Source organism: Saccostrea echinata, unplaced genomic scaffold (genome assembly GCF_033153115.1).
Source record: "Saccostrea echinata isolate AGI-Se365-2 ecotype Australia unplaced genomic scaffold, CSIRO_AGI_Sech_v1 ptg000076l, whole genome shotgun sequence".
In the NCBI taxonomy this organism is placed as follows: domain Eukaryota; kingdom Metazoa; phylum Mollusca; class Bivalvia; order Ostreida; family Ostreidae; genus Saccostrea; species Saccostrea echinata.
This window is the reverse complement of record NW_026889825.1, coordinates 288,218-302,913: the sequence shown is the minus strand read 5'-3', so window position 1 is coordinate 302,913 and position 14,696 is coordinate 288,218. Positions and strand designations below refer to the sequence as shown.

Here is a 14,696-nt window from a genome sequence, read left to right as displayed (position 1 = left end):
GTCATCAGCCATGCAAAAATAATTTTTGTATTCCCCGTGTCTCAGAATATTTTATCATATAATGATTAAGACCTGTTTTCACAAAGTAATACCGCCCCTGTATTCACTGAGTATGATCTGGCTGTACTAACAGATCGTGTATGACGTCACCGACTTGTTGGACGCGCAGTTTAGGGAAACAGAGGAGTGGATCAATCTTTTTCATAATTTGTTAATGTTTACAAGAATTTTAAAACTTTTTATTTTTTTAATATAAGATGGTTATCAAAGTTCAAAAAAATGTTTAAAAATTATACAAGAACTGATGCTTTACACGTTTTGCACTTATATAAACGGAGACTATGACGTAGTTAAACAGAGTCATGTGACCATGTGTCCTTCATCCCCTTAAGATATTTGACCTCATGACCTTGATCTTGAAGTTTGATGCAGTTTTTAGAAACTTTAATCTTGGTCAAAAGTTTTAATAATTTAAAATTTATTTTGTGTGTGTGTATGCTTGACAGACAAGACAGGACATACAGACAAGACAATTAGAATATGCTATAGATAATTGCATCAAAACCACTAAGACACTGAAAGAGAGCACAATTGTTTGAATTTGCAATTGTTTGTTTTTACTTTTCACGATGATGTCGATTTCATTCTCAATTTTAGAACTTCACTCCATTCAAATAGTACATATCTGAACCGAAATAAGCAATGTAACACGATAACAGCAAGCATATATCTTTTTAATTAAATTAAAAAGCCTCCTCAGATTATTTCAAAGTCTTTCAGTTACTATCAAATATTGTTACTCCAATCAGTTTTAAATATGCAATTTTTTCTTCCCATGCAATATAGTTAATGTTACTTCTATCTTTATTTCCTTTTTCATGTCTTGTATTTTAAACATTAGAGCTGGTCGGAATATCACAGGGAAAAGGCTTATGACATTAACACCATTAAAAATCCATCGTGTTCTGCTTCTACATTAAGTGCATTGGAAACAAAATATTGTATTTAAAAATTAGGATAAAACCATGACTTTAATTTCAGGGTTGTTTGCTTTTATGACAATACTTTATGACTGTTCGGCAGCCAATATTGACAGGTATGTATACTTAAATGGAAGTATTATGTACACCTGTTAACTGGCTGTGAAAACAATAGAAAGGTTTTTGTCCCCCAAGACAAACATTTACCGAGGAGCAGTCGAAAGAAGAAATTGCTGTCGAGGATGGCAATTCACTTGCTATTGTCCGAAAAGTCAGTAAACAGGTGTTTTATAATACCAAACAAGACTTCTTTTGTGAAAGACACCCTTAACAAAAAATACTATAGTAATTCTTGTTAACTATAGTTAACTGTAGTTCGCTATAATTAACTACAGTGTATATGAAATCAAAATTTCAATGATATCACTTAAGTAAATCAAAGTTTTCAAAGAAATCAACATAGTGTCATAGTGATCACTATAGTAAATCAAAGTTTTAAAGTGATCATTAAAGTGTCATAGTAATGACCACAGTAAATCAAAGTTTTCATAGTCATCACTATAGTGTCATAATTGTCACTTTAGTAAATCAAAGTTTCAAAATTATCACTGTAGTTAACAATAATTTCATAGTGTCAAATTATCACTATAATTGACAATAGTTAACTATAGTTTACAATAGAACTTTTGAAGGGGCTCTTCGGATAAAACTAGAAAAGTTCCGGTAGAAAATTTGACGGAAATCAAACACTGCAGATGAACAATTTTGACGACTGCCATTATTTCATCCTGGACAGAGGACACAAAAATTATCTACCGGTATAAAAAAAAAAGGGTTTATTCGTCAAATAATTGATTTTATGAACAATTATATATAAAATAATTTATAACAAAATTAGATATAAGTATTTTATTGTGTTTTAGTCATATTGTTTATTCGAATTATGCATCTAGAGTTTACGCGTACTTAATCACTGAAAACATGACTCAATGCGAGTTAATTTAAGCTGTCAGCCGCAGTTAGCTCTGCATCATTCTGCACATCTCGGAATGCGCGCTTTTAATTGGTTTTTGTAGATGTCGTCCTGGGTTTTTTTAGGGGTCTGCGTCGTTCGCGGCATTTCTTGATTTGGTTGCTCGCTGCAAGGACGTTTTAAATCCAATCCACTGACCTCCCTCATTTTCTGTTAGAAACTCTAGTTGCTTTTGTTCTTAGGTGGTAACATTTTTATCCCCCCTTTGCGAATCTATGTCATTTATTCAATCATATCAAATGATGCCTTTTCTAAATGCTAATTATATACTATTCAATAATTTGAGTAATGTACTTTATGAATAAATGACCTTTTCACAGAATATGGGTCTTATGTCTATTTTACGCAAAACAAGCTCGGACTCTGGCTGTTTATAATGTAGAGGTACATTGGTTGGCATAAATTTAAATATTGAAAATGCACAGAGGTATAATTAAGATGTTGAAAGCTTTTAGTTATGTGAATCGTCATATGATGCAACTTAAAAATCAAATTAATGTTCTTTTTCGCTGTGCAAAAGATATAAAAGATAAATGTATTTCAATTATAAATGACTTTACAAATATTGATGAATTAATTATTTCCGTTGTGAAATAAAGAAAGGAAACGCATTCAAAAACATTTAGAAAAGGAAGATTATCAATATAAAATGGCATTTTCTATTGCAGGTTAAAGTATGCTACTCTTTTATGTAGTTGTTTGTCATTTTCGAATGCTGTGTATCGCCTGTGATTACTTTTAATATTTCAACTTAATTCTCCAGAAATGCTAGGGCAATTACAACCAGCCAATCTTGTCATGAAGCATTATATCTTCATTTAAAAGCAAGGTCACAATAAGTAATATATATACTGAAACGCAAAAGAAACGCAACAAGCAGTAATCTACAAATATTTGAATTTTTTATCTAATGATTTTCAAAATGAATACAGTAAGGTACATGTAAAACTCGATTTATTCAATCAGAGATTTGATAAAAATGTTAAATTATAATCTTTTAACTTTAGAAAGTAACAAATGAATGTTAAAACACCCCCCACCCCGGCCATTCAATTACAGCGTGCAAGACTGTCATGTACAACAGTTGCAGCTTGATTTCTACGATGCAGTAGGTTCATCAATCTCGAGATCTGAGCGAAAGAAATATTCTTTGCCATTTTTAAATGCCTGTTTTTCAGATGATGAGGTCGAATTTTCTCTAGCCAAGCGCAGTGTAGTAACCCTTGGACTTCCGGTCCAAGGACTGTCACTCATGCTAATGATACGTAAGAGCCTGTTGAGGCGTGATGTGTTGCATATTTGCATCTGCAACTCTCCATCACCTTTATTTTGCGATTTTCCAGCTAGACCAATGGAAATGCGTACTGAAGTCATTTTTAGGAAGTCTTGGCATCGCTTACGGGAAAGAAAGGAGAATTTATTTTTCGTAACATCGCTTCATTACTTATGATGAACAGATACAGATTCTTAAAACCCCATATTATTGCTAAATATTTTGTAAAACATGCAATTTTTGATTTCTGTTAAGCGGACTCAAACTTAACTTCCAGTAATGGTATGAAAATCATTCAACCGTTAAGTTACCGATATTTACAAAGTTGAAGATGTCCTTACTTTTTAGATACAAAATTATATCCTATATATAATATTTCCCCCTAAAATTGGATGTTACGTTTCTTTTGCGTTTCAGTATATATTCAGAGATCCCAATATAGTGTTATTTAAATTTGTTCAGGTCATTGGTCCTAAGGTTCATGGAGGAGTCCGAAATGGGAATCAGTGTATGCCATGGGAATATGTTGGAACTTTGATTTGAGAAAATTCCTTTCGTGGATAACATGGCCACATTTATTCCCATTCTATACTAGAGTACAGTATTAGATTGTCCAGAATCATGTACAACTCATAAATCTTTTAAACCTAACATGCTTTGTGAACTAATTAAAAGCACAATTTGAAATAAACGTACATGTATTGTTATTTACCAAAGGCGCAAAGAAATTATGTGATGGATTTTTCACTCTTAATAAAGATTTCACAGTCATGATTTATAATTTTCTCTGCTGCGCTACGTTGCTCCCCTTTTTGCACGACGAATATCCTAAATAAAACTAAGTATGTTATATTATAGGCTAAGTTTTCAAAGAACATTTTTAATTGAATATCTCTCCTGGTAAAGTATCTTCTACAGTCTATTCTTAACATATCTATTCTTTGGCTTGTATTTACTAAATTCATCACATTCAAATCTAAATTTCCCATGAAATGCTTTTGATTGAGTTTCAATCAAGAATGTTTTCCGGCCGCGATAAATAATTATAAAATGTATTGCTTTTGAGAAACACTTTGTGCTCATCATACGATACTAAACGATGTTAGTGCCATGGGCTTGTTTACATGTAGTACTCACATGTATTTGTATTATTTTCCAGCATGTCATAACTCAAAAAGCACCAAGGTAGTTTCTTAGAATTAACAAAAACCCTCAAGCCACTGTTAATCATATTGAAAGGGAAATATCCCAAGTTGGATTGATTCTATAACGATCAAGTCATGCTCTTTGCGGACAGAGTGAAGTCGTAACAGGGGTTAAGTATTATATGGGAAAATATAGGGAAAATCTCTTGAAAATTTCTTATCAAGTGCAACATGACTAAGATGACTCGTGAGCATTGTAGTAGATCTTTTGTTGTGTTATGAAATAATTAGGGAAATAAAAGTAACAAAAAGTATATTGAATTAAATTGAATCTTTTTAATATTCAATTTTCTCCTCTTTGTTTGTTTGTTTCGTTGTTATCTTTAAAAGTAAGAGTCGTCTTAAGTTATCGTTTACTTTGAAGGGATGTTTGCATTGAAAGGCCATTTCTTTTTGCATCGGGAAGAAAAGCGTGCAGGTTTACATTAGTGGATGCACAAAGATGGTTTGATTCAGGTAATTCAATAGCATTTCTAAATGTATTATTACCAAACAAATACTTATTATAGCAAAAATATTTTTAGAAAAGTTTGTCTTATTATTACTGCATCTATATGATATCATATGAAGTTCTTTGTGAATCAGTTATTTTATTTTGATAAATAGTAATACATAAATAAAGTTCATTCATAATCATTTTTAACTGCTTGGAATTAATTTCAGATATGGGTGTTTGTCCTCAGAAATGCCGTATAAAAATCAAATACTTGTACGATGGATATGGGTATCAGCTGACAAATATTGATCTTAATTTCAATGGTTTATCCGATTATTTTGCAACGAGATGCAACAATTTAAATTTTGAGAGAACTTTAGAAATTGTTTGCAAAATAGACACAGAAAATGGTATGTTTTTTTTTCATACTGCGTAAACATATGTGTTGTACTATTCATACTTTTTCATAGCTTTCTCATAGCTGTAGAACAATAGCTGCCCAAATAAATTTCTTTATTATAGAAAAAAGTGACATGGCCTTTCAAATATCATCTCTTAAAGTAACTTATATAGGTTATTATATATAACATGTAATCAAAAACATCAAAATGATATAATCTTATCTCAGCTTTGAGATAAAAATTAAATTTTGATGTTATACTGCAGTCATCTCGCGTTTCTTTTATTTTACTTATGAAATTAAAGGAAGAATACTAGTATATATCTGTATTTAAAGAATTAGTGAACAGACACTGGTACTGTTGATTTGTGTTTTCTATTAAGGCTAATACCATCGTTCAATATATTCTCTAATTTTGTTGTTAATATATTTTGAAGTCTATATACTTTAAAGAACCCTGTTTTATACCAATTATTTAACCTTCGTTTTTACATTGAAATTGATTACTGGATTTTCTACCTGATCAATACATAAGCCTCACGGCGGATGTGATGTAAAAGGTGAAGATAACGAACAGTGATCGATCTCAAAAAATCCATAAAAAATACAAAATGTGAAGAAGGCACAAAACATGGATCCCTGGAAATTCCAGAGGTGGGATCAGATGCCTATAGCAATCATCGACTCTTAAAGTAATTTATATAGGTTATTATATTTTTAAAAAGCCACGTAATTTTTCTCTAAGAATTTAGTTGGACAGCTCTTGTTCTATATGTGACCGGTGCTTACTCCCCTAGGCACCTGATCCCACCCCTGAAATTTTCGGAGATTCGTGTTTTATGCCATATTCACAAATTTGTTTTGTTTTTAGATTTTCATTGATTCGATTTCATTTATTTATGCTGTAAGGAATAGTGAAATTCTTCATTAAGAAAGGGTTTATTTCATCTTTATTAAGAAAGGTTTAGTCTTGCATTTCCTACATACAATTCCCAATTGTTGCATCCAAACTTTTAAATTACAAACAAACTCTATTGATTCTCCTCCTCGCGTTCTTCCTTTTTCAACTTAAGTTCTGATGGAAGCATCATAATCTTTTGTAAACATTTGCGACCTGAAGACAATCACTTGAAAAGATTTAAATTCAGGAAATATCTTTTAAACTGAGATAAATTTCCATAATGAATTTCATCGAGGGACATCTCAGACGATTGGCAAATTTGAGAAAGACTTCAACATTTTCAAGTTAATATTAAAGTATTGTTTTAGACAAATGACAAAATGTATACCATATGTCTATCTTTCAAACTTTATTAGCTGTGTTTATATTTTCTGAGGCAGAATAATTTATTCAAAAACTTTTACATGAAATGAATCAAACTCTTGCTGTGGCCCTATATTCCACTTAAGCACACTGTAGTATATCGATGACACAACATTTATATTATTGATATATCCCGGTAAATTGAAATTAAAGATACCACATAGTGTGCCAAATCTGTTTAATATTTGGATAATTTACTGACTATATATGAAAATGGAAAGTGACAACTAACGATCAACAGGTGACTCTCGATCTCTCGAAGTTCAAGGGACCGCAAGAAATGTTCGACAGATCGAGGGGTTCGAGAGATAGAAAGTGAATAAAATCCGGAATTTTCAGTTCCGATCATCATTGTTCTACTATTATAAATACCGGAAGTATATGTCGATAATGTCATTGCACGTTTTCATTAGTATTTTACAGGTAATTCACTTGATTTCAACAACAATGATCGTATTTTGAATAAATAAAACGATCTCTTTAAGTTTCAGTATTTATTTATTCTCATTTCATAATTACATGAAACCTGAATAGCAATCGTCGGCGTGGCTACCCCCAGGGCTTCATCGGGTCCTTCACCAGATTTCTCGTATTAAATGGGTATTCAGTTCTTCAGATAGGATTTCTTGTGCAGTGTTTGTCATACTGGGATTATGTAAACTCTAATAAAACTTCATAATCTATGAAAAATTATTGACATGTCTCTCAAATTATTTTCTAAAAATTATCGTCTCGCTGCCAAGTCAAAATAAGTTGTGAAGCAATTCGTTTATAGTTTACCAGTTGTAACCAATTAATTATATCAACACTCGGATGCTCACAGGTATAGTGTCATCTATGTAAACACCCAATTAACACCTCCATCCCAGCCCGAGGCGTTCACTGTTATCCAGGTAAGTCTAAGCTGCATTAATTTTACGCTTGATCGGCGTGTGCACAGGCGCAATCAAATCTTCGAGAGATCGAGAGTAAAAAACAGTGAAATGTGTGTAACGGGACCCAGGTCTTGGTTCGAGAGATAGAGAACTTCGAGAGATCGGAAGTTTGAGAGATAGGAAGTAAATTTGCTTAGTTATATAGAAGAAAAAAACGGGACCGGAGGTTCACTTCGACATATGGAGAAATGGTGTTCATTCTTCTCATTTACATATCGGCCATATGGGAGCTATAATGGCGAAAGATTCCATGAAGGTTTATATAGAGAACGAACAAAAACCCGCAGATTTTTATATACCAACTATTTCGGATAAAGTTCTTCCGCCGATGTTTAGATTTTTCTTAATATCTTCTATCGGAAATGACAATATTGTTGATGCCAAAGTGAAAGTTGCGACCGCCTTTTTGATTTGAAATTCCGAAACGAGAGTACAATGTTTTAATGAAGGAAAGTGCTCAGAATTGGTGTCTTTATAATTTTTGGTGATTATATGAAGTATTTATTGCAAGTTGACAGAGTTCTTCCGCCGATGAATAGGTGCAGGCGAATGCCTATTTTTATGAAATGCAGATGATTTATCATTTCAAGAAGAGTTACGACCGCCTTTTTAATTTGAAAACGGCAATTTCTTGCATCAGTGTGACCTACTTATTACCACAAAAGATGGTTTCATGAGTTGTCAGCTGTTAATAACCCAAATTCTGCCCAAATAACTATGAAGGAGGCTTAAAAAAAAACAAACAAACTGCGCTTGCGGGTTTTAATATAAAAAATTAAAGAAATGGAATATTTCGAGTTTATGCAGGATCTTATGAATATTAATGAGAGGTAAATCACGTGGGAGCAACCTCATGAATAAACTGTATATCATTTCTCCATATGAGAGATCGAGAACTTCGAGAGATCGGAGTTCGAGCCATCGAGAGTCACCTGAATTTTTAAATCGAGATAAACTATTGAAAGATAAGTTGATGTTCCAATGTTTTCAACAGTTTTGTACAAAAGTCAGGATTTCGTAAATTATATACATCGTATTTCGTAGTTGTTATAATGAACTCCTTGCAAACACAATGCACCGTTAGGAGAATGACATTTAGATAAAGTTAATTGCTTATCTACGTTTCGGCTATAAAATAATCTGAAAGAGTCCATCAATAAATAAATTTTCACTTAAATCTGATAATATATTGGATTGCTTTCGTTCATTATTGGACAACTGCAGGTAAATTTTCAAACTAGATAATGACGTCTTGGGTAGATTAAGGCTTCCCGAAAAATATCATTTACATCCTATGTTGTCACTTCTCTGAACTACGAAGATATGACGTCATAATTGCAAATGACGTCAAGTCACTGCATACTTGAGCATTCATTACGGGGAAAATGTCATAAAGTTCACTTCTTATTTCCAACCATATATTAAGTTTTAGAGCAATACGGTAAAATCCATGCGTCTTGACTGTTGTTTGAAGCCCGAGGGTGTGTAATTAATGTTGAATATTACAACGCTACTTCGGTAAATTTATCTAGATTGAAATTATGTGTATTCAAAACGTTATTGCAAAAAACTTGACTTTTAAATGCTTCCGTTTACGGGACCATAGTTTAGATGTAGAGTATATGTGTGTATGAAACAGGCTGGTTCAAGTGATTAATAATTTTACTTATGTATCGCAGAAGCGATATATGTGCAAAAAAAATTATGTGACAATCACATCATCAACCGGGTCATGTCATATCACAAGTATGTTAATGTTTTGTTGAGAGATCTCTTTGTACAAATTGTCGGTATTTATATTTATACTCTACATATATATTGAAATCAAAACCGAGCTGGAAATGTAATGGTATGTTTTGATGCTTCTGGTAGCGTTAATGACAAAAAATTAATTGATGAAACTTATGAGTTCGATGTATCTTTATATTAACTGAAAGGATTTAAGTCAATTCTTAAAATTATTCAAACACTGTGTACATGTGTACACGTTTTTTTTTCTCGACCGAATTCTGCCTTCAGTTACTGATATCTTGAGCTGACAATCTCAGTGGAGGTTTGACTTTGACTGTATCATGATATTTCTGAGAGTTAAGCTGTATATTATCCTGTTTTTGAGAGGTTTCACTGTTCTTTGAATTTGCTGATATGTTGTCTGATGTACTAAATATAATTGATTCTATGCTCTATCAGTATGCTTTTTTCGGATTCTACATGTACATAACCCTTTTTTTCGCGCCACAGTAAAATTTCTCTGAATATGCCAGAGTTTGATATAAACTCCGTCACTCATATAAAATTTCTAAAATGTCATATAAATGTGAGCTAGAGTGAATTATATATGATGGGAAACTCTGTTGACTTATAGCAACAGTAATATATTTTTAATCTATATGTAAGATATATATATTTTGGCGTAGGCATTTCGAAAGATATTTGTACACCAACAAAGGAATGTGAAGAAGAATCCAAGACATGTTTACTGACGGGAAACATCGGCATATGTATATGTAAATCCGGATATATAGGATGCCAAAACGAATGTTTAAAGGGTAAATACTGAAAGGCACATTAATACTGCATTTACTTACTAGTCGTTGCTATCAGAAGTAATATTTCATAAGACACAATCAATCATACATTTTAAAGAATACAATACACGTTTATAATTTAATATGAGGTATTCTTTGTTTTAATCCTAACATGCGTTTCCCAACAAAATGAATACTGATTTATCATCAAACATGTTTATGAATATGTTTGGATTAATGCACTATTTTACAGGCAATTTGAAACTGAACGAAACATGCGAGCAGAATGAGCAGTGTTCTGGGGCATTTGGATCAGTCTGTCAGAATAATACATGTGTCTGTAGACCAGGATATGTTCCATTGAATGATTCGGAGTGCATTATGTGTAGGTTGATTTTAATCTATTCATGAGTCATTTATAGACTGTTCTCACATTGTACACATGCATAACTAACTATTATTTTGCAGAAGTACTGATAGTTCATTCTAAAAATAATGAATATATTAAATCTTGATTTCGCTCGTTTCTGGAAAAAATTAGCGAATTTGTCTCAAACGTTCACAGATACATATTTTTTCATATATATATATATATATATATATATATATATATATATATATATATATATATATATATATATATATATATATACGAGGGTTGTCCCAGAAAAACGCGAACATTTTCAATACCTTTTGTTTTGCTAATACTATGAAATTAAAAGAATGGTATACACCATAATCAACATTTTTTTAATGATGCATAAAAAATCTCAATAAAATATCTCTATAAATACACTTAACATTTTTCTGCCAGTTAAACAAATCTAACAAAATAGCTGTCGGCGCAACACTGACGACGTCAAAACGTAACTCGTGGCTTTTATGAATTTATTATGGAATCGCGTGCGGCTCATAAAATTCCTTTGAAGCATTAATTCGACAGCTATATTTAATTTTCTTTTAGTTACCAAGTTATCTATTTCAGATATTAATTAGTGTTTCCAAATGATCGTGGAATTAATTCTTTTAATAAACTTAAATAATTTCCCAAACTAGATCATATGTTTACCTAACTACTCTCTTAGTTAAGCGGCCGTCGCCACATATGACGTCCAGCTTCTGATTTTTCAGTTTGTTGGTGTACCAAACGCTTCTTCCATCGAATACTGTAGATTCCAAAACATTCACGATGAATTAATTATTGCATAATTTTGCGAGAAGCACCACTCGCAAAATAAAACTACTGAAATCAATGTTAAATCTTTTGATCAACCGTCCACTCGCGAATTATTTTTTTCGTGATTTGACGTTCAAGAGCAATTTCGAGATAATAAGTACCCGCGAAAACTTAGGAATCAACAGTAATCAGTCAAGCCATGCTCAAACCTTTTGAACTAGGTATAAATCTGTGTCCAAGATATTTGTTTGTGTCGTTCCATCGTTTACATATCTTTTCCCGTAGGGACAGGAGTAAAATCCCGCTCAACAGTACTGCTTGATAATTTGAATTGGTGTTCCGCATTATCGTCTGACAACACTATTTTTGACATTATCTAAGTAAAGGTGTTTTTGCATGTAACGTAATATTTTTGTCATTTGTGATGCTAAATTAATGACATTTTTACACATGAGTACTTTAGATCATCGAGTTTTATGGAGGTAATTTTTTTCCGTATAGCCTGGTAATAAAGACAACGTCACTTACAATGCTATTTCTAAAATTCAAAAGATTGCCCTGCGCCTATCACTGATATTTGATACCCTTTAAAAGCTATTTTTACATGCATATGGCATTACAACATTATAATATTTTGTCAAAATATCAAAAAATTCATTTCCCAACAAGGTGCAAAAAATAATATATTTTGGTCGAATAGTTTTTGAAATATTAAAAAAAATTAGCGTTTTTCTGGGACAACTTTCGTATATAAATAATTTCAAAGTACTGCGGTATGATTATTGAAACTTTCTTTTTATATTGCTTACCATTAATTGAAAAAATATATTGCTTAAAGTACACCCAGGCGTAAATTCTCAAGCAAGTATCCAGGACCAAACAGGTATTTAAATTTGTATATTATCGGCATTATCCTTTCAGGTTAATGTAAAAAAAAATACCCATTGAAATACAAGGTATCACATTTATTCCTATAATTTTGAAATAGATATTCATTTTCAAAAGTTCTTTATGCTCGATATCTATGCATAAATGAAATAATTAAATTCACGAAATTATTCATTTTTTGCACCATTTCAGAAGACAAAATTGGCGGTGTGACAGTTGGATCTCTTTTTGGTGGGCTTATTCTAGGCGTTTTCCTAACTATTTTTGCAGTAACCCTTTTTCATCAAATGCGTCATGGGAAATTTAAAAGAAAAGAAAAGTATGAAACATTTCATTGTCCACAATTCAGGTTTATTTCAGTATTCACCTCAAAATATGTTTAGGAAAATTCAAAATCTTTAACATTGTTTTCAGAGAATGTCCAAAGGTTACAACTTTTAACAATATTTCTTATGAGGCAGAAAAAAATGCAGATCAGAATATTCCTTCGATGCATTGTACAAATGAGGTAAAATGTATTATAAGAATTATTTTTTAACAAAAGCTTTTCTAAATAGCAAACTTTATGTAAAAATGAAATATTCCTTGAGAATTATGCATACTCATTATTTTAACTTTTGACAGAAAAGCATCTGAATAATGTACATAAGATTGTCGTTATAAAGTACAACTATTAGTATATCCTATGATTGCAATTGGGGCAGCTTTAAATGTTAAGGTATATACAGATGTATCACTGGTATTGCTCTGTTTAAAAGTTTTCAAATATATGACGGAGTCGTGAATTTCCTAACTCAAAGTTTCAATGGTGAATAGGTGTTTCAATGTCTTAATTTTGTTATACATAAATTTCTCTAAGCAATCAGCTTAGTTACAGAGGTTTACTAGCAACCTGCATCGGATACCTGTGTACTAGTACATGTTTATATTTATCTCTGCATGCAATCCACTCACTCCGGACAAGTAATATGACAACGTAAAGAGAAACTAAACTTTAGAGTCATTGTAAAATATGTGAATGTATTTACTAGTATATGTAACTTGGTCAAACATTATACACAGAATATATTTGAAATGTTAATTAATTCAATATCCTCAGTTATTTGTCAAAGAAAATTAATTCGATCACTGCATTAAAATCGGACAGGTACAAATACAACTTCTAAACCTTTTTGGACGATTACAAATACAATTTCTTGACTTTTTCAATCCCCTTTATATTTTTCTGGGTTGTACGTAAGTTATATCAACAAAAATTAATAGAAAATTTTTCTTGTTGTTTACCTATAAGAATGCAGTTTAATGTGTCTTGAAAAAATAATTTTGTCTTGTTAAGATTTTTTTTTCCTGAAGGATAATAACTTCAAATCAATCGACAGTCTTTTTAATCATGCAACATATATAATATCAAAATATTCAAATAAAATATGTAGATACGTCCTGCAGAAAATGAGGAATTTTTATTATACATTTCTGTTCTCTAGAGAAAGATTGTAAATGTGTCACCGTTTGCTCATTCTACTGAATCGTCAACAAAGAAATGCGCCCAAGAAACCCGAACTCAATCAATGGCAAATAATTACAAAAATAATGGTGTATACAACCATCTGTATGAAAAGGAGGAGGATATGGAAATTGATAAACATTACGACTACGCCAATAGAAACCCTACACGTGCGATGAAAGAAAGTAACTACTGTGTTCTCAGCACAGAGAGAAGACATGAAGGAGCTGATGTTTGCGTAGCTGAGGATTGTGATGCCCAAGTGCCAGCTAACGTTTACTGTTCACTTGAAAAGCAGTAAAGAATCTTAATGTTTTTGTGCAAAGACATTGTTGTGCCGAATCAATGTTATTGTTTTGTCTGCCTCATTATAAAGGGAATTTTGAATTTGTGTATCAAACTCTAGTGAAAGACGTTTTTCAAAAATAGTAAAGATAGTTCAATTTCATTATTAGAAATTGTCTTTTAATATATGAAGGTAAAAAGAAGTAAACGCAAACTTATTTTAATACCATGTTGTTGCATTTTAGTGACAATCAGTAATACTGATCAATGACATGTTTGACTGGCAATAAATTACTTTAGCATCTTAGAGATTAAAGATTTGCAATTTAACGTGTACTTGTTGTTGACCTATTTCTTTATGTGCAAATTGCTGAAAAATTATGACTCTAAGTCTCTTTAACATGGCAACTTGAATTTATATCAAAGCGGCAATACTGCAAGTCCTCCACTATTTGTTATGTTTACAACAGTACTAGTGTAAGATTAGAATGTAAATTTTATCATTTAGGCATATATTCATTTTTTTAATAAGTAGTTTATATAAAACATAAAAATGGGTAATGTGATGTAAATATCTCAATACCATTCACCTTTTATAATCCATTTTATTATTAATTTGTAAACATTCTCAATTCATCAATTAAGAAAAATTACCTTAATATTTCTATAAATAGCTTATAATTATAATATTAGTTTTCTTTATCATCATTATGTTCATTTAGAATTTC

The 14,696-nt window shown here is 31.5% G+C and overlaps 1 protein-coding gene across 1 annotated transcript; it reads left to right on the top strand.

The window, feature by feature from the left end:
- The first annotated feature begins 1,047 nt into the window (after window positions 1–1,047).
- On the top strand, window positions 1,048–14,082 carry LOC133176564 (uncharacterized). Its single transcript, XM_061311680.1, has 9 exons — window positions 1,048–1,096; window positions 4,856–4,947; window positions 5,155–5,337; window positions 10,004–10,135; window positions 10,368–10,499; window positions 12,130–12,174; window positions 12,372–12,498; window positions 12,594–12,687; window positions 13,664–14,082. The coding sequence occupies exons 1-9, from the start codon at window positions 1,056–1,058 to the stop codon at window positions 13,982–13,984; spliced, it is 1,167 nt and encodes a 388-aa protein (XP_061167664.1). The 5' UTR covers window positions 1,048–1,055; the 3' UTR covers window positions 13,985–14,082.
- Window positions 14,083–14,696: the final 614 nt, after the last annotated feature.